Source organism: Drosophila virilis, chromosome X (assembly GCF_030788295.1).
Source record: "Drosophila virilis strain 15010-1051.87 chromosome X, Dvir_AGI_RSII-ME, whole genome shotgun sequence".
Classification (NCBI taxonomy): domain Eukaryota; kingdom Metazoa; phylum Arthropoda; class Insecta; order Diptera; family Drosophilidae; genus Drosophila; species Drosophila virilis.
Window position 1 is genome coordinate 7,576,112 of NC_091543.1, and position 21,476 is coordinate 7,597,587.

At 42.0% G+C, this 21,476-nt stretch overlaps 2 protein-coding genes across 10 annotated transcripts in view; both read left to right on the forward strand.

Moving 5' to 3' along the window:
- The window catches only part of PsGEF (Protostome-specific GEF), a 75,335-nt gene that overhangs the window by 10,762 nt on the left and 43,097 nt on the right, over positions 1–21,476 (forward strand). For 8 of the 9 annotated variants that reach the window (XM_070211350.1, XM_070211352.1, XM_070211353.1 and 5 more), the window contains exons 2-3: positions 11,367–11,537; positions 20,808–20,883. The gene's annotated coding sequence lies outside the window, so the exon portion shown is untranslated. Of the gene's footprint in view, positions 1–11,366; positions 11,538–19,907; positions 20,594–20,807; positions 20,884–21,476 lie in introns of those variants that run through there. The other variant, XM_032440623.2, reaches the window with a different exon arrangement.
- Positions 11,567–15,398, forward strand: LOC6633871 (uncharacterized). The gene has a single exon (XM_032440631.2). The coding sequence runs from the start codon at positions 13,806–13,808 to the stop codon at positions 14,874–14,876; it is 1,071 nt and encodes a 356-aa protein (XP_032296522.1). The 5' UTR covers positions 11,567–13,805; the 3' UTR covers positions 14,877–15,398.

Genomic DNA, 21,476 nt, shown 5'->3' on the forward strand with positions numbered 1-21,476 from the left:
AGACAATTAATCAATCAATCAGTCAGTCCGTTTATCGGACAGCTTATCGGTTTATCAGTCAGTCAGTAAATCTTGTAGTCAGTTTGCAGTCAGTCAGTCAATCAGTCTATTAGTGTATTGGACAGTCAGTGAAATCAGCTTATCATTCAGTCAATAAATCAGTCAGTCTATTAGTGTATAAGACAGTGAGCTAGTCAGCCAGTAAATCAGTCATACAGTCCAATCAGTCAAGTCGTCATACAGTCTGTCAGTCAGTCAATGTCCGTCAATAAGTCACTCAATCATTCAGTCCGTCAGTCAGTCAGCTTATCACAAATCCAATCAATCTTCTAGTCAGTTAGTCTGTCAATCAGTCATTTAGTTAGTCAATCATTCTGTCGGTTAATTATTCAGTCAGTCGGTCATCCATTTAATCAGTTGGTCAAAGAATAAATTAGTCAATCAATCAGTCTGGACGATCTCATCAGAAACAAGTAACAGAGAGAGAGAGAGAGAGAGAGAGAGAGAGAGCGAAAGAGAGAAGCGAAGATAAGTTTTAGTTGATTATGTGCTTACACAGCAGAACTAGGCAAGTAGTTTTACAATTAATATTAGTTGAACAACTGATAAAATGAAAAAAAAAAAAAAAGGTAAAAGAGAAGCGAAGCAAGAAGTAAGACCTTGCGTAAGCTTCAGCAGAAATGTGCGCTCTAAAAGGTGATAAAACGCCAGAGTAGAGCAGTTAGCCGAGATAATTGCAATACCCTTTCAACATTAAAGGAAAATGAAAAAGAAAAACCTGAGTTAGTCAGTTGAAAATATTGATGGGCTGCTGGGTGTTCGATAATAGTGCGTTGATGCCATTAATAATAAAAATTATGGGGCGTTTACAAGAGGTTGTCATGACAGTCGTCTGACATTTATGCAATTTTATGTGCGTCGGCATACAAAGAGGCGGACAGGAGGACGACGACGATGAGGACGATGAGGACGATGAGGACGAGTGACTGGCTGACGGGACTGTCGTCTAACCCACCCCACTGGACTCGGCCGGCAATGACAAGTCTATCAATTTTTCACACACTTATGACGCGACGGCGAAAGGCTGCAAAAGGAGCAGCAGCCTTTTTTTTTTTTTGCTCTTTCTTTTGGCTAGGACTAGCGATTAAAATGCAACGCATTTCGCTACCTTTCCTCCTGTCACAACTTTCTCGAAGAAGGGGGTAAGGAGAGACACACACACACACAGAGAGAGCGAGAGGGAGAGCGGGGCAAGAGTCGAACCCGAATCGAAATCGATGATTGAGCCATGCAAAATGTATTTTTTTTTGGCTTCATTGCACAATTTTCGCGCATATCGAATCGGGTTAATTTCACAATTTACGAATCTGCTTACGTCCTCATGAATTGCAACATCTTAAATTACAAATTTCATGAGCCAACTGACGGATTGAAAATTCAAAAGGGGGCCACACTTCATAGGGTACATTCTTGAGAGCCTGCATTTGTTCACTTTTTGGCTGATATATCTGAGGGCCCTTTGCCAAATGCAAGACTGCAGAAATATTTCATTAGCTTTTTATGTGTAGCACTTGGTAAAAACTTATCAACATCCATACTTAAACTTATTTAACTTTCATCATTGCTTCCCTAAAGCAAGGGAGAAGCTTTTAAGTAATACTTCATTGGAAATAGGTAATCTGACGACCCTTTTATTATTATTTTATTAGCTATGTCAACTTTGTATCAGTACTCATCAATCCGACATTATTAGCATCAGGCAATCAGCTGCAAGCTCTATAAAAACTTATCAACATCCATGCCTGAACTTATTTAATTTAACTAAACAAGGGGAATTATTCTTTTTAACTTATCCATATCTATTTATCTCATTTAATATTATCATTGTTTCAAAAACTAAATTTCAGTAATTTGCAGATTAATTATTTATTCTAATTATTATTTATTTAATTATTTATTTTGTTGGCTCAAACGGACAATTTGATGTACTTTTCATGGCATGGTATATCTTTAAAGATTGATCAAATTATATTGAAAATTAGAAAAGGTTTTTTTAATAAAAATGCTTAGATCGACTCGGCTGATGTTATTGATCACGAATATACTTAGTTCCTTACGGGTTCGAAGATCTCTCCTAAGATGATCAAATTGGAATACCCTTTAGAAGGCCAACAAAATTGAAGTTCAAGCTAGGGTTACGTCCGATTTTAATTACCAACAAGTTGGGCTTATGTGTTATCTAACACTTCAAAGTTTTTATCGGTGCGGACCTTTAAACCTTTCTAAATTCGAGTCTTTAAACTTATTTTAGATTTGGCTGTTCCCTCAAAAACCTTTTGAACATTTGGAGAACTTGCTAGATATAGAATCGTTGTCTTTCAATGATCTGAGTCTAATACCTTGAGTTTGAGATTTACAAAAATAACATAAAAAAACCTTAATAAATTTTCAAATGGAATTTAATGTATTTGGAATTCACTCCGACACGGAAGCAAGATCTTAACTTTCCGGTTTTGTTTTCCTTTTTTTTTTTTACTCAATGTATGCGAAGCGCTAAAAAGTTGTTAATTTAGACATTGACCTAGACAGTTTAGACAGTTTCGTTCCGGTTTCGGACATGCTCGGGCATTATATCATATTATATGTATATGACAGTTGGACATGGATGTTTTTGGTGTCATCCCAACTTGCGACACGACAGAAAAGGAAAAACAATTGAAAAACTGTCGCAACAATAACAAGCGTCAAACGGTACAGAACCAGATGAGATGCGCTAAGGTGAGATGGGTGTAGATCGTGTGCCTGGATAGGGGGCAACATGGCAACATGTTGATGTGTCGAGATTCGAACATGACAGTCGTCACGTGGGACCCGTGCCTCAAAAAAATTGATTTCCCTATGTAAGGTTATTTTTCTTCTCTATTTTTTGGTTTTCGATCTTAAAACAGAAGAACAGCCGCATGGACACATGTCAATCAAATGAAATTAACACATCGTCAGCGTCATATAGGGTCTACAATATGGTCTTATATGGGATATGGCTGGGATATGGCTGGCATATGTAGGGCATTGGGCTGGGAAAAACTGCCGTGATTAGCTTGGGGCGTTGCGCTGCGCGATTGGTGGTGGTTAAGGCTCTAATGCATTAGCTGCTAATGTTTTGTTTTTTTTGCTTTTTTGTTTTCAATAGTCTTATTTTTTCGCTGTTGCGATTTTCCCATTTTCATTTTCGCGCGATTATTGCGGTTGATTGCATTTGACAGCGTTGATTTTTGCATGGGGCCAAGGTCCGGCTAATGGGATTACCTAATATCATTAATCAGCCAAGTGAGATTGGCAACAGTCGAGTTCTGCCAATACACACGCACGCACACACACACACACACACACACACAGACAATTGTGTTGCAAATGCCTGTGACAGGCATGTGGCATGTTGCTGTTGCACCCACAACGCGCCGACCCTCGACACGCGTTGCATATCGTACGCCATGTAATTATGTAATTACCCCCAACTGTATACACTATCTGGTCAGTCTCTCTCTCTCTGTCGCTCTCTGTCCTATCTGTATGGGCAGCTTTATATGGAATATATACTTAGATGGCACTCTGTTCCGTCTGTCGCATCGTCGCACTAATTGCATTAAATTGTTGTACACGGCGATCTTCTGTTTTTGTCCAGCTGACGCGCTCGCACTCCTCAATATCCTCCCCGGTTGCCGCTGTTATTGATATTGCGACAATATTTACGGTTTAGTTTTTCTCTATCATTTCGATTGGTAAACATTTTAATTGTCTACACTCTAAAAAAAAACTACACCCCCCACTCCCACACTCTAATTTCTTTATTTCACATTTGGTGCACGCGCTTCGATCGATTGTTTTGTATACCCTCAAACGGGTTTGATGTACTTGTGCCAAGGCACGTAACAGACGGTAGGCGAAAGGTACGATCCCATAAAGTACATATTTGTGAGCAGATCTAGCCAGCTCTAGAGGCTTGAATTATGATTAATTTTATATGGCAGAACGAGCTTTTCATCTTTTCTTGATATCTCATCATTTTTACATAATATCGATATATATCGATTTGGAGATACATTTCAATCAGACATCGAACAGAGAAAAACCTGTAATTGGCCAGCTAGAGGCTTTCCATATTTAAGATCAGCTTATTTCATAAAGATCGGACAATAAGCACCGAGTGTAGCTCTTATATGCCATGTACAGGGTACCTTGTTGTCGGTCACTAACGACGACGAAGGTGCTCGACCTTTACTTGTTAGTTTATTTGTATTTTATGGCCAGTTACGAGCTGTACTGTATGTAATCATATCTCCCCCTGCTGAAGTGAACGCGTTGTATTGTTTTCTAAATGATATCGCCTAATTAAGTGCATCGCACTGCTGTCGCTTGGGGTAGCATATTGTGGCATTCAGCCCTCGGCTTATCAAATACCAAATTTTAAGTCTATTACAGAGCAATCAATCGAATTCAAACTAATTTAACTAATTTAGTTAGAAATTTTGTTAAAATTTAAAAAAATATAGATACAAACTATCTATCTAAGTATTTAATAAATATTTAAAAAATGCTTGGATTGAATTCTGGAATAAACTCTAAAAAAATTGGTTATGGCAAAACTTTAGAAACAAATAGAAATAGTTGGTGTGAGTTTCGAAAGAGCTATTAGGATTTTTGGAAAAGATCTTTAAATTAAATTAAGAAACTTCAGTTAAATAAAAAAAAAATAAAATTCAAATTAAATTAGAAAAACTTTCATATTTTTTTAAATTTTTTTTTAAGTAACCAGACTCACAATTTTATTATATTTGTTTACTAAATTAAGTTAATTTTTGGATTTTTACTCAAGTAAACTATTTTCTTCACTAAATAACAGCTTTCCCTTTAGCCTAAGCTGTTAGCAGGCAATTCCCATTTTAACCGGAGCCGGTTTATTTTAACTAATTTCCCATTTTTAATCAAACATTTTTGATCGCATCCAGTTCCTGTGAGCTTCCCAATTGGCCCATTAAAAGTATATTAAATTCAAATTATGCGATGCGCTCTTTATTCTATTCTGGTTATGAAATAGTTGAGGACGGGTCGAATAAAGTAATTAGCCGTGCAATATGAGGGGTCGGGCGGTAGAGTATGCTCTGTGGGATCGATATGGAAATGAACATGCATATATATATATATATATATATATATATATGGGACCTTGATTGACAACTGATCTTTTAGTTTTTTGCTCTCACTGCGTTTTCTCTCTTGCCTGCCAGATGATGAGCCGATGATCCTTTTGTTTTCGCCCAAACACTCATAAGTGATGTACATGCGCCGGGACAAGCATTAAAAAAGTAGAAAGGAAAAAAAAAGAAAAAAAAACGTTGGGTGTCAGGAAAAACTGTTTCCCACGTAGCAAGCAAATGTTGCACCCTCCGGGAAAAGAAAGCGAAATGTTGTTGCAACCATAGCTAACAAGCCTGTAATTACTCGACAAAGATTGTTGCCATGTAACACCTTAATGGACTTGCCCGTGGACTGACGCTGACTGACGCTGACTGACGCTGACTGATGGTGAGTGTTAACCCTCGCGTTTGTCAAGAATTTGCATAAAAAACATAATGAGAAGAAAAAGAAAAATGAAAAATCGAAAAGACACAAATGCCAGGCATCATAAACCCGGGGGTTTACAGATTTTTTTTTCGCTCGCTGTTTTGACATGAGACATGAAAATATTTGTGCGTCCCGCTCAAAGGGATTAGGCGTTATGCGCATAATCTTATGCATAATCTTCTAAGCATACATATTTTTTAAAATTAGCATAGGCCTAGGCGAGAGACCGCGCCCAACATCATGTAATCGGCTACAAATATTTGTTGACAACAGCTCAATTATGGTTTAGGTAAAAAGCAAAGGCAGGACCAAGATGCCAAAAAGTAGACTAATTCGAGCGAACGACTCGAATATAATCTGAACCCAACTTCGAGCTGGGCTTACAAGCTTTCTGGCTGCGACTTTGCATGCCCAAAGAAGTTCGGTATTTATGGTCCGATTTTTATGAAATTCTCAGGCTCTAAACAGGGCACCCAACTAGGCGTACAGCGCACTTCGCTAACTTTTCTTTGAAATTGTTGGTTGACCGGGCTTATTATTCATAAATCGAAATATTCTTTATCCCGTGTATGCCATGTAATCGATTACATATCGAGTTTGGCGTATCTAGCTCTTACGATCCTCGAGTTCAGGCTGAAAAGCCGTGTGTCTCAAGATCGATATTTATCGATATTATGACAATGGGAGAAAATAACGTAAAAATATAATCAACTTGTTTAGCGTATGTTCTACGAGAGTATATATATATGGCTAGCTCCTGTAGTTTACGAGATGGCGAGATCTACTGCTGTTGACGACATCTGATTGTTACAAACATTTCTAAATAACCATCATACCCGTTTGAAACATTTTGAATGTGTTGGGGTTAAAGGGGTTACAATGCCAAAATCTTCACTAAGTCGCCTAAGTTGCCACAGACAGGCAGGCAGGCAGGCAATCAGCCAGGCAGCCGGGTACAGCTGGCCGTACCTTGCAACAGGACCTTATCGCCGCGATGTTATCACAACTAAATGTGTGGCAATTAACTTCAAGAACTGGCCCCTGGCCTGGCCTGGCCTGGTCTTAGCCCTAAGCTCGATGCGACACTTGAAGACGCGCAACGCAGCGAAGCGCATAGTCAGCGGCAGTCTCTAAGTAGTTGCACTTCCGACAATTAGACGCGGCACAGGACACGGCACATCCTCAACTGCACTTGTGGGTGTCCGTGTGTGTTTCTGTGCGTGTGTGTGTGTGTGTGTGTAATGATTGCGGTTAAATTTGCTTGCAATGCGCTCGCCTGGACTTTCTCAGGGTCATAGCTGGCTGGTCACCCTGCTCTGGCTTCTTCTATGTCATAATTGGTTTGTGTCCAAGTCGGAAGCAACTGTCCAAGATGCAGCAGCAGCAGCAGCAGCAGCAGTCGCCGCCGTCGCTCCCCCCGCCGCTTAGGCTTTAGGTAAAAGGATAATAGCCGCAACGCTTGCCTGCTCCTGCGCCTGCGCCTAATCCTGAGCAGCTCGCATGGCGGTCAGCTTTGGCGCAGCTGCCAACGCCACCACCAAACTATTTTGCTCTAATTTAGTGACATGAACATGGTACAGAGGGCAGAAATTTTTGGCACAATTTTGCCTAGAAAATTGGCTGAAGTTGCGCCAGAAGTGGCCGCTCCGTTGGATCCATTGTTATGCCGAGCCAAAAACAAATCGAAGCAGATCTTCTCGGACAGGGGCACTTTCACGCTTCTTAGATGGAACGCAGCGTGCTACGTGAAAGATTGAGAGCAGGCCAATAAATCTACGCAAGGCATCAGCCACGCATCAGCAACAAATGACAGGCCCATTGTCCGGCTCAAGAGCGCTCATCTGTGCGTGTGTGTGTGTGTGTGTGTGTGTGTGTGTGTGTGTGTTGTCCGGCTGTGCGAAAGGCGGCGGAGGAAGATTGTAAACCCGGAGGCGGCAATTGCAAAGTAGGCGCCGTGCCACGAAAGAGTTGCAGATCCATAAGATTTGATTGCCAAAGATCAAACAAGTTGCCAGGGAGAAGCAGAGAGACGACAGCGAAGTGGAAGTTCCAAGGGATATTAGAACGTGTGTATATTCTATGCAAGAGCTTGTATGTATCTGTACAAATCTATTCAATATTCTGTTTTCAAATTTAACGAAATTTTATTAGATTTATTTAATTTTAACTTATCTCTATATGTTCTTGATTAAAAGGAGAAGAATAGGCACCGACACGAGAAGGAGGGGGGATTAAAAGGAAAGTCAAAGCTATCAAAACATACCCAAAAAAAAAAACTGCTAGCAAAAATTCAGGCAGCTTTTGCCTAAAAGCTTTTTGCGCTTTTAAGCTTTGCAAAAGAGAGAGCGAGAGAGAGAGAGAGAGGGGAAGGGCTAAAGGTAAGAGAGAGAATATAAACAGCACAGCTTTCACACAGCGCTTAGTTTTTTTTTTTAACAGGAGTTTACGAAATGGAGAGATCAAAGATCTTAACGCTTCAAGTGGCTGGGCATTCAATGCCAATCGGCCACTCCCAGCAATTAGACGGGGCTGGGTCTCTGCACACACACACTCACACACACACACATGGATAGCTGGCTAGATCCTGGTTGCCGTTTTTTACACATGTTCGATGGGCTGGTCGCAATCCAAGTGCAAAAACTGTCGCACATAAATTTTAATTAACTTTATTTTTAATTGTTGCAAATTTATGGCAAAGGCAGGCAGCGCAAACATGCCGAAGATATTGGGCAAAAGGAGCAGGACGAAGGCGCAAAAAGGAAAGCAACAAACTTCTAGACAGACACACAGACAGACAGACAGACACGGACACGAAAAGATAAAGGAATGCAGAGTAGGGAACGGTAAATGGTTGGGCAATCGATTGCAGCATCGCAGGATCATCAAGAAGGATCCCTTTCAATTGTTTGCAAGCCGACAATTTTTGCTCTAAATTATTTGCCATAATTTCTGGCTCGTCTTGTGCAATTTTTGTTGTTGTTGTTGTTGTTGTTGTTGCCTGCCTGGCTGCAGCCCACCCCTCCCCTCACCCTCTCTGCGGCACGTCAGTCAGCCGCAGCGTCGCAGCGTCGCATCGCCGCATCCTTTGCTACCATCGCTTGCATTGTCGTAATTTACTTCCTCTTGTTGGACGTCTCAGTCTATCATTCGCTAGAAGTCTCTCTCTCTCTCGCTCTCTCTCTCTTTGGCCACGTCTGTGTTGTGTCTGCTCTCCCGTTGTGTCTTTGCGTAAGCGTTGTGTGTGTGTGCGTTCTTCATTACGTTGTCCATTGTTTTGTCTTGTCTGCCTGCGTCTGCTTCTTCGTCGCGCATCTTTCGCATCCTCATTGCAATTATTTTGTTTTTTTTTTTTTTTTCGGCATGTTCCAGTTTTTGCAGCCTTGCTTTTTCAGGGTCACACTCAGTACTGCGAGTCGTCCCCCCGGGTCCTCCTTCTGTTGCTCGCTCGTGCTCCTTCTTCTCTCTCTCTCTCTCTCTCGCTCTCACTCTTGCTTCAGCATCATTGCGTTTTGTTCGAAATTGTCTCGTATTTGACAGTTGACAGTTGGTCGACTTTTGAGCATTAAAGTTATGAGCATAAACATGACATTTGCTTTGGGCCCCCTCTCGAGAGCCTGCTCTCGTCCTTTTGACTGTTTATTCTATTTTAGTATCACTTCTTCACTTTTATTTTTGCCAACTCACGGGCATGTTCGCAATATCTGGAATTGGTCGCCCCTGTGGGCGTTTGTTTTGGACCCGAGCTCTTCATCTATTTGTGGTTTCTGGAGTTGAGAGCTGGGTGTTGGCTGGAAATCAACGGATCTAACGGGATTAATATGTTCTTAGTGCAATGCAATTTTATTACCTGATTTTCGTATTCCCTTTGTTCCCTACACTTATAAGAAATATACATATGCACATACAAAAAAAATATGCATATGTATATTTTGGTCTAATTTTCATAAGAATAACATTATATGTATATATTTTACATGAGCTATGAAGATTCTCTTATACTGAAAGCAGATCTTATTTTTTCAAAATTATGTCCCGCCTGAGCAAAGCATTTGACTTAAGCTTAAGACTCTCTTATATTTCGTGTCTAAGATTAGCTTTCTCTTACAATAAATTCCAGCCTTGGAAATGCCGCTCGCTTATGTTTTAATGAAGTTCCAATCTTGTTTACATGTGTACACACATCTACATACGCATGTGCGTGTGTGTGCGCTCACATGTTTATTGGAAGTAAAACTTATGCAAAACGCAAACAAAGCCGCGCGACAAACATTTGTTACACTTTTCCCTGGCACGTACATGTAGTTTTTGTTGTTTCTTTTGGCGGCGCAGCAAATCAAATATCGATAAATTTCGCACACAATGCAAAATAAACGCATTAATCAAAATCAAAAGGAGAGCGCAGCAACAATAATAAAACACACGCACATGCATTGAAAAAGGGCTGCGTCCGTATGCAAAGAGCGGCCGGCTTAAATGGCAGGCGAGCAAACAGAGCAATCGGCAAATCGCAAATACGTACGCGTGCGACAGAGACAAAAGCTGATTCGCAAAGTTTATGCGCCAAAGTGGCGAAGCATTTGCCACAGGCCATTGAGCATGCACATCGGTCGCAGTGTGTGGGGCCTAGGTAAATGCGAAACGGGTAAAGGGGGATAGGCAAAAGGCAATGCCGGAGAGTGAAAGTCAAGTGGCTCTTTGTGACGCGTTCCAGCACATACACACACACACACACACACACACACGCACAGGCGCAGCGCGCGAGCGAGAGAGCGAAAGTGTGTGAATTAACAAAAAGAAAAAAGAGAATAAAAAAAAAACTGCCGGCAATTTGCATAGCGATCGTCAAACGGCCGACGGCCCAGTCTGTCCCGGCCCTCGGCTGGATGTTTTTGCTTGCGCTCTTTCGGGTTTTTGTGTGTGCCGGCTCGTTAATTAAGCGTTAAATCGTTGAGTACATAAAAAGTAAAGAAACTAAAGAAAGAAAGGAACTCAATTGTCGCATGTGAATAATGTAAATTGATTTTAAGTGGTTTTACGTGTGCGCGCATTTATGTCGTTTTTTTTTTCCATGTAAACCGCAGAAAATGTGCGGCTTATGGTAATTTCTCAAGCAGCCCATCATTTGGCAGACGGCTAAAGACAGGACACGCCCAGTTAGCAAGATGCTCGTTAAATCATATTAATCAACAGATCCTTGCGGGCATGCATACTGCGGATCGGATGCAATTCGTTTGCCGAACTCCTTTAAAATCCCATTTAATCCTTTTGTGTGGCTATGTAAACAGCATAAAAAAACTCGCCGAAAACAGAGAAACAGAGCAACGGGAACGGTAACGGGAACGGTAACGGGAACCGCGAACATCGCGAAGGGCTGCCCAAAGACGAGGCGAAAAGAAAACCAAATATGCGAAACCCTTTTTTTTTTTAGTGCAAAAAATTCCACAAAAAAAAGAGTTGAAAAAAATGAGACATTTTTTTTCTTGTTTTTTTTTTTTTTTGTTTTTCGTTGTGCGCAGCATTCAATTAATTTACCCTTACCCCTTTGTTGCTTGGTTGCGCGAAGAATGCATTCGCCGAAGAATGGACGCAAAAGCAAACAAAATCGGCAACTTTCATCGCAGAGAAAGAGCCGTAAAAGAAAACGTGTGAAATATGTGAATGCAATCGATGAATTGCCTTAAAGCAATCTTTCAGCACGCTAAACTGTTTTTTTTTTTCTTTCTTGCGAATTAATGCAATTTAAGAGAGACGTTAATCGAGAGAGAGAGTGTGCAAGTGGAAGTGCGGAAAGTCAAAGTTCCAGCTGCACGAGAGCTTGCAGAGTAATCGGGCCCCGAAAAGGCGACAAATGCAATTCGTGGATTCAAAAGAAATCTTGCTCAAAGGGATCAGTGGATATTCAGAACTGGGCATTGGTGAGTTTTTAAGAGTTTTGATTTTTTTTTTTTAATCTGCATGCTAGCTTGTAAACTATTCTTTAGACACATCATTTGATTGTATACTTATATATTTCTGGTCTTATGAGGAGAGCAGAAATTGCTTAGGATCAGTTATACTTAATGATAACTATTTAAATTTAAGAAAATGAGATACTTGTGTAGATCAGTATTTAGATTTAACTGATCGCAGGTATGCAAGATTTCATATTGAAAAAGTCTGTTTAAGACGATCGCAGGTTTTGTACCTGTTTCTTATTGAAAAAATCTGCTTCGGTCTGTCTATGTTTAACATCAAAAAGATGGCGTTCATGTGGGATGAGTTAAAGAAGGGCCAACCAGTTGATGAGCCTACTTTAAGTCATGTCAAGGAACGCAATTTACGGAACTAGCTTTAAGTTAATCAAGTAAATCCCTTGATTAATGTAGTTCGGCGCTTGTGAGTTTTCTAATTAAAGAGATAATAAACATTGTAGCATGGATCTTGTCTAACTCTGAACTGATCATGAACAGATCATGGGGGCTTACTAAGATCTATCGAGGTGCGAATAAGTTTCGAAGTTAAACAGCTGGCTGATTGACTTGCTTGAGCCCTTTTGCAGGGCAGGGCACTTGAAGATTGATGTATTACTGATCCCCAGAGCTTAGTTATCCACTAAATGCATCAGTCTAGTCTGGCTGATCCGATTGATCTGCACAGACGAAGAAAATGCTCGTGTGATCCAAATCTCGGGATTAGCTGTAGACAAAACTGCCAGCTGACCGTGCTGGCGATCCGGGCAAAGGTGATCAACTGGCCCTGCACAGAACTCAACTCATTCGAAGGTGTTTGAGTGGATAGTTAACCATATGGCACAGCGGCGCAGCAGGACTAATGTGCAGGATCAGCACCTACTCAGCGTTTGTAACGTTTTTCAAATGCTTCCTGCGGAAGTTGCAACATTTTCAATTAAAGTATCTGTTTTAGTGGTCGCTAAAGAGCCGCAATTAATACACGACATCCAACTGGAGGCAGGAAGTTGTGCAAGTTGTTGTGAGACTGCCTAATTAACGTGCCTGCTTGGCCAGCAAGTGTCAAAGCCTGTTGCTGCGGCCAGAGCAGGCCAGGCCAGGCCAGGCCAAAAGCCAGCCGACCCCTAAACGACATTCAAATTGACCAACGCTGACGGCAGGGGAAGGTACGAAGCCCGACAGCAACAATGACGATCACTTCCTTGAGGGCAAAAGCAAATTTAATAACTAAGCGATTCCCGATAGAGATCTAGACGTCATTTGGGTGTGCCAACGCGCTGTGGGAACGAATATCAAAGAAACAAAAAACGTCAGCTATCCGTAAGGGTTGGGATTGTCTTCAAAATAAAGCTTTGAGCAGAGCTTTGTCTTTAACTGAGGGCGAGATTCAGTAAGAATCCCTAAGAAGACCTCAAACTGAAAGACAGCTTTAAGTTGGATTGTAAAGCAAAAGTACAAGCAGAGTGGGAGCTCAATAGTTGAATGAAAGCTTTAAGATAAGCTTTAAGTGACAGCGCCGAACTGAAGGAAAAGCAAAGCAATGGTATGAAGTTTTGGGTCGCGCTTTAAGTGGACCAGAGAGCAGAATGTCAAGGAAACTGTAACCGAGAGCGACAGAGTCAAGCAGTGTGCTGGAAACGAAGCTTACGAATGGCATAGCGACAGACTGTGCTCCACTGGAATGGCTTAAAGTGGAGCAGAAGAAGAGCTTTAAGTGTAGAGAAAAGAGCAAAAGTAAAAGAACAAATCACGTGTGTGCTTGTTGCGTCAAAGCACAAAGCACTAAACTGGATCTGTGATTAATGCTTTAAGTGGATGCAATTGAAAGCAATGAAAGAACGGGTTAGGAAAGAGTTAGAGCTTTAAGCAGCACTTAAAGTTGAGCTTGAAATGAGCTAGCGGCATGTTGCTGCAATTAAGAGTAACCACAATAGGAAGAGAGAAAAAGAGAGAGAGTGTGTGAGAGCGAGAGAACGCAATCTTGTGTGCATGCTATTCGCCGCGGGGTGCGCTTGCGCAACAACCCCTAGCGCGTTGCACGGCCCGAGTATAAAACGCTGCCCGCTACCCCGAACCGATTCAGTTTGTCAGCGAACGCCGAGACGAGAGGAGACTGCACAGAGCTAGCCGAGTGCCGAACAGAGATCAGGAGCAGCCACTCCGACAAATAGCTCTACATATATCCACACATACACACACACACACACACAAACACCCGATAAGCAAACTAGAGACATGCTCAAGTGGACGGCCTCAACGCAACGTTTGAACGAGCTGCCCGCGCCGGAGCTGCGTGCGGCGCGACGTCAGCGTCGACAGCGACGCGCGACCATTGCCAACAAGGAGAATGTGCCCAGTGTGGGCTACACATCGACGCCCATGCCGCTGGCGCGGCAGCGCAATAGTCCGCTGGTGCTGGCGCCGCTCACCGATATACGCAACGTGACGCCGGAGTCGTCGCCGGCGGCGGGTCGTCGCGTCGTGCAGAGCGTGCGACACTATGCCGCCACCTTGCCGCGCTACGAGGAGGAGTACTCGCCCAGCGCCGGCGCCTTGCCCAGCGGTCAGCATTTGGCGCTGCGCGGTCTGCTGCCGCTGGATCCGTTTCTGGAGCAGCCGCGCTATATGGCTGCCACGCAGCAGCTGCGGCAGCGCAAGCTGGAGGCGGACTTTGTGGCCACCATGGAGCTGCCCGGGGAGCAGGCGCCGCAAGCAACTCAGCCAGCCGCAGCAGCGGCAACCCCAGCGCAGCCAGCGCAGTCAGCGCAGTCAGCGTTGCGTGCCGTCACACCGCAGCCATCGACCCATATGGGCGATCAGACGCTGGACAAGCTCATCGATGCCATACTCGATTCGGCTTGCAAGGCGGACGCCGGCAGCAAGAAGAAGCCGCGCAAGTCCTTCAATCTGCGCCGGCGCACGCTCGTCAAGCAGCAGCTGGAGACGCAGTGCGTGGCCATGTTGTCGCCATCGTATGCGCCCGGCGATGATCCCGCCAGCGATCTCAGCTTTACGCTGCTGCCGCTGCCGCTGCCCGCCACGCCCGAACCGGCCTCACCGCTGTCCCAGCTGCCGCACAGCGTGCTCCTGCAGCTGCCCACACCGCAGCCGCGTGCCCCCACACCGGCCAATCATTCTGATACCTTTTGCCTGGCCACGCCCGTGCGCCCACTGAAACGGAATCGTGCCCGGCAGACGCAGCCAGCGCCAGCAGCTGGGGGCCTGGAGACGCCACCAAAGCGCTACAAGGTCGATGCGCGCAACTACTTCGAGGTGGGCCTCGCGCTGCCCTCTATCTACGTCTAGCCAGAGTGAGAGAGAGAGGGAGAGAAAGTGAGAAAGTAAGAGAGAGAGAGAGAAAGTGAGAGACAAGGCAAGAGCTAGCCAACGCTGACAAACGGGGGAAAACGCTTAACTATGACGCTTATTTAGTTCTTAAGTTGCAATTAATTACTTTTTTTTTTTTAATGTACATATATTAGAATTTAAGTTAATTTTTTTTACACTGCTGTTATGTAGTTTTTGTAAAAAAAAAACTTTTTTTTTAAATATTTATTTACTTATGCTTAAGTAAAACAATTTTTTTTAAAACCTTTTTTTTCTATTAATAAAATGCTGCATCAAACACAAAATATGAATTTTTCCTTTTAAAACTTAAACTACAAGTGAGGTTATGTCTTCACTTGAAAGCTTTTACGAAAGCCAAATGTCTTCTCTTTCTAATTGCAATTTTGCTTTTAAGAGAATCTAACGGGAACTCTTGATTAAAGTTATAATATATATTGACGTTAATTAAAATAAGATATAAGTTGATGTTCTTGCTGAAATATATATTATTAATTATAGATAGTATTAAAATCTAATTAATATTATTATATTTAGATTGGACTAGAGGTGTATTCTAAAAATTGATGTATCTAGAAATTCTTTTTTTTTTTCGAAAAAAGTATAATCTGCCGACTTGGCGTTTAAGTTTGACGCAAATAAGTAAGTTAAGTCCTAGCACATAAAGCTCCATTAGGTACATGCGTTGAGAGAGTTTATTCCTGAAGAGAGAGCTTATTTAAAGTCTCATTTTTAGTCTTTTTCGATTGATTAAAGTGCAAAAGAGTGAAGTTGCAGCTGAATGGTGTGCTTCTTAGCCTCGCGACTAAGAGAAGCAGGTCAAAGCTCAGCTTTCAGCAAGCGCAGCAGAGAGTTTTCACTTCAACAGTGAGCTTAGCTCAAGTCTGCACTCTGCTGCGCTTTGCGCTCACCAGCTTTCATCCTTGCCTTCGCTTGCCAAAATTAAGCTCAACATGCAAATTGAGCTGACCTGAGCGCAAGCTCGGCTCTCATTAGCTGTAGTCTGGCTATGCGCAGGCAAGCTCTTTTGCTCTTGTGTTGCTTTTGGCTTAAGAGCGTAAAAGCTGCGCGCCCATTGGCTGACATGTTAGTTGAGCTCGAATTGCTGTTGTTGTTTCAGCTGTCGAGATGAATGCTATACTATTGCGGTAAATGCTGTTGTTGTTGTTTTCGTTGTTGTTGCTGCTGTTGCTTGACCAAGTGATTTGCTTTGCTTGTGCTGCTCAAAACAGCAGCAGGTAGTCCGAAAGGAACAATGAGGGACAGCACAGCAGCACGCCCCCATTGCGTCGGCAACAACAGCTGCAGCTGAACTGATCTCTCTCTCTCTCTCTCTCTCTCTCTCTCTGTCCGTTTCTGCATCTGTCTCGCTCGCACGCTCTCGCTTGCTTATCTGCTTTGGCTTAGCTCGTGCGACAGCCGACATTTGACATGACACTTGTTAACACTTTGACGCCCTCGGAGCGTGCGGCCTGTTTCGCACTGTAATTCGTTTTGAGTGCGGCTCGAGCCGACAGGGTACCCGTTGCTGCTGCTGCTGCTGTTGTTGTTGGGCTTCTGTGAAAAACCCGCAGAGACCCGCTTAATCCGCAGCAACGCACAGGTTGCTAGCCGACTGACGCTGCTGCTGCTGCTGCTGCCTCTTTCCCGGCCGACACATCTTCCCCTGCCACGGCTCGGTCGACCTGTCATCAGCTCTGGCATTCTTGTGGGCTTGGCTCTAATTTGTAGGCCATTTAACTGTTGAGCGGACGCGCGTTAATTGAATTATTTTTATTATATTTGGCTCTAGACATTTCCCGGTAACAGTTCCTCATCCTTTTCCTCTTCCTTCTCTGCCCCTGCAGGTTGCACTTGCTGCGCTCCGTTCAGCTCATCGCCAGCTGTGCTCACCCGCATCGTTAAACTAATTTTCTAATGTTGCTGACAGTCACACCCACACACACACACACACACACACACGCACACTTAGCCAACCCTTTAAAGGAGGAAAATTTAAATTTTCCTTAGCCGTGACAACAGTCGTCGCATTTCCGGTTCGCGTTTTCTTCATTTTCATTCTTTAGTTTTTACCTGTCGATTGTCTAATCGATAAAATTTTTTATTAATTGCTTGTAAATGTGATAAATAACATGTGTGTCTGTGTGCGATGGGGGTGTCAACTCTATTGTATGAGGGGGGCGGAGGGTCCGGAACAGGGGAGCTGTTCACAGCTGACAGAGCGTTAAAGTTTTTCCTGTTAACTGTCTAAACAATAAAATGGTGTCGTATGCATTCAATTCGATGATATTTTTAGCATTAAATTAATTAGAATACGTATTTCCAACTTTAAGTCCATTTTATTGGGTTTTTTCCTCTTGAAATTGTTTTAATGTGCATATGTAAAGTTTTGAGCATTTGACCTCAAACCAAATTGACCTCTTTTAACAAAATGTGCTTGTTGTATAGCTTTGCTTGCTTCTTAAATGATCAGAGCCAGGACTCTGATCCCTAGAGAGATTTGCAGATGCATCTTCCTTCTTCTTAAGATCTCTTGCTCCTTTTATCTCTTCCCCCAATAAAACAACAAAGCATAAGTCACATAGTTGCTGACGGTAAAACGTTTGCGAATGTAACACAAAAAGGGACTCGACAAAATCAGAGGCTCTCTCGAGAGCGAAAAAGCGCGAGAGCAAGAGCTTTTATGCTGTGTGCAAATCTTGACCCCAGAGATGGAAACGCGCTTTGTACACTGCCTTGAAAAGCTGTTTGATTGCAGTGCGGAATATGCAAATGATTGACAAGAAAGAAATAATGAAATAAATCGGAAACGAATGCCAAGGTCCTTAAAGGTCTTTGCGACAGGCCAACAACGAGGCCTCATTATGCAGTTAATCAACAGCTGGCCGCAAAGGAAGTGGCTGCCACAGCTCGAGGCGAAATTGAAAGGCACAAACGCCGCCAGTTTGCCGACTGACTCTCAGTCTCCGACTCCGTCTCAGTCTCCGTCTCCGTCGCCGTCTCCGTTTTAGACTGTCGGCAAGCCAGATGCCAACTCGCGATCTTCGCGCACACCTTTTGATTGACAAACGCGCCGCTGGCACTGCGAACCGCTGCCGTTTACCTTTAGATCTGGGGCTTCCTTTGGCTCAGCCCTTGCCTTCACCTTTTGGCTAATGCCTGGGCGCATTGATCTTGGCATTCACAATTTACTATTTACAATTCACAATTTGCGCTAATTTTGTGGCCGCGGGCGCTGAACTTTCGCTGCAGTTGCTGCTGCGATTGCCAGCTGAGGCAGTTACCCCCCACCCCCCACACATACGGACACACGCGCGCACAAAGGTGACATTTGCTGCTCCGCATCCTGTCTGGCCTAAGCCGGCTTAGAGCGCATCCTGGCAACCTGGCCACTGACTGTCAGCAAGGATGTAGCAATAATTGCCAAATGTTATGCAAACAATGCCAAAGATTTCCAAATCCACAGGCTCAGGCGCCGCGTGTGGCAATGTGGCAACAACAGGCACCAAAAAAAAAACCATTAATATTCAAATCTCCCCGCAACGTTGCAAGCAATAATAAAGAACTGTACGGCACAGAATTGCCGAAGAGTAGGTACCCTTCCATTCACAACAATGAATTATTTGTGCGACATGCTCTCAGCCTTAGATCTTATCATATGTGTGTACATATGTATTTATGTATGTATGTGTGTGCGTATGTATGTATGTATGTATGTATGTATGTATGTATGTATTTATGTATGTATGTGTGTGCGTATGTATGTATGTATGTATGTATGTATGTATGTATGTATGTATGTATGTATGTATGTATCTATCTATCTATGTATGTATGTATGTATGTATCTATGTATGTATGTATGTATGTATGTATGTATGTATGTATGTATGTATGTATGTATGTATGTATGTATGTATGTATGTATGTATGTATGTATGTATGTATGTATGTATGTATGTATGTATGTATGTATGTATGTATGTATGTATGTATGTATGTATGTATGTATGTATGTATGTATGTATGTATGTATGTATGTATGTATGTATGTATGTATGTATGTATGTATGTATGTATGTATGTATGTATGTATGTATATATGTATGTATGTATGTATGTATGTATATGTATGTATGTATGTATGTATGTATGTATGTATGTATGTATGTATGTATGTATGTATGTATGTATGTATGTATGTATGTATGTATGTATGTATGTATGTATGTATGTATGTATGTATGTATGTATGTATGTATGTATGTATGTATGTATGTATGTATGTATGTATGTATGTATGTATGTATGTATGTATGTATGTATGTATGTATGTATGTATGTATGTATGTATGTATGTATGTATGTATGTATGTATGTATGTATGTATGTATGTATGTATGTATGTATGTATGTATGTATGTATGTATGTATGTATGTATGTATGTATGTATGTATGTATGTATGTATGTATGTATGTATGTATGTATGTATGTATGTATGTATGTATGTATGTATGTATGTATGTATGTATGTATGTATGTATGTATGTATGTATGTATGTATGTATGTATGTATGTATGTATGTATGTATGTATGTATGTATGTATGTATGTATGTATGTATGTATGTATGTATGTATGTATGTATGTATGTATGTATGTATGTATGTATGTATATATGTATGTATGTATGTATGTATGTATGTATGTATGTATGTACATGCATGTATGAATTCATGTATGTATGGGTATGCGTATGTATGTATGTATGTATGTATGCATGCATGTATGCATGTATGTATGTATATATTTATGTATGCATGTACGTATGTATGTTTGTACATACATATGTATTCATGTATGTATGGGTATGCATATGTATGTATGTATGTATGCGTGTATGTATGTATGTGAGTATGTATGTGTGTGTATGTATGTATGTATATATGTATGTATGTATGTATGTATGTATGTATGTATGCATATATGTATATATGTACCAAGTATACCACCAGCTGCGTTGGAAATTCAAAAAATAACGAACTGCCAACTAGTGCTCTACTACTCGATTCTCATAAATTCAAGTAGGCCCCATAGGCTGCAGGCGGCGGCTTTCATATTGGAGGAGGCGGCTTCAACTTAGGAGGATGCGGCATTAACTTAGGAGGGTGCGGCTTCAGCTTAGGAGGAGACGGCACCTCGAGCAAAGGAGGATGCGGCATTAACTTAGGAGGGTGCGGCTTCAGCTTAGGAGGAGACGGCACCTCGAGCAAAGGAGGATGCGGCATTAACTTAGGAGGGTGCGGCTTCAGCTTAGGAGGAGACGGCACCTCGAGCAAAGGAGGATGCGGCATTAACTTAGGAGGGTGCGGCTTCAGCTTAGGAGGAAGCGGCTTCAGCCTAGGAGGATACGGCAGCTTGAGCAGAGGAGGAAGCGGCTTCAGCTTAGGAGGAAACGGCAGCTTGAGCAGAGAAGGAGACGGCGGTTTCAACTAAAGAGGAGGCGGCAGCTTGAGCAAAGAAGGAGGCGGCATTTTGAAGGAGACGGCGGTTTCAACTATAGAGGAGGCGGCAGCTTGAGTGTAGGAGGAGGCGGCATTGAAGGAGATGGCGGCAGATTAAGCATAGGAGGAGCTTGCGACCTTAACTATGAAGGCCTCAACTATGAAATAACAGGTACGTATTATAAACATAACTAAATCATATTATGTTAAAAATGACAGGAACATATATTACAAATGTATGTATGCATGTTGGTTTTCATTTGAAAACATAAATGTATGTATGTATTTAAATATATGTGTATGTTGAGCTGAGCTAGAAGTGAACAGATAACATATTTATAAATATTGATCTAATAAACATTTTCTCTTCTTTTCTATTCTTTCAGTGTTGTGTTAATATAAAACTTCGTCTCCCTCCCACTGATAGATGACGATAAAATAATCGTACGTGTGAATTGGCAGGTAAGTACTGAATTACATAAATATATTTATCTCTATATAAAAATCTGTTTGTCCTGAACAACTCAGCGACTTTGTTAAAATTCATTTGAGACATATTTCTCATATATATATTATATGCATATATTATATACATAGTTGAGGTATATCTGTATGAGTAGATTTTTGCTACTTATATCTTATATGTATTAGTTTCGAAAATTACCCGGCGTTGCCTGGTTAATAGTACTGAAAATAGCTTTGATCCTCCTACTTTGCGATCAGTTGGCCCACCTTTACCTAATAACAAACTTATACTTAATAACAACCTATTCATGTTTAAAGTACGTGCCACACTCTGTTACAAAAGTGTTATGCCCCTTGTGAGGGTATTGCGAAGGAGATGAACCGATGCAAGGGTAGCTCAGCATCAACGTAATTATAATTCATGTTCGCTTTCATTTTCATTTTCATTTGCCTGTGCTGCGCCAAAAAACCTCTCCTAATGATAAACAAATTTTCCAGAGCGAGCCCCGAAATAACTAAAAAAAAAAAAAAAAAAATTGAAAAGGGTTGCACCATGTTGTTGCACTGGCGACAGTTGCTGCCTCAGTTGC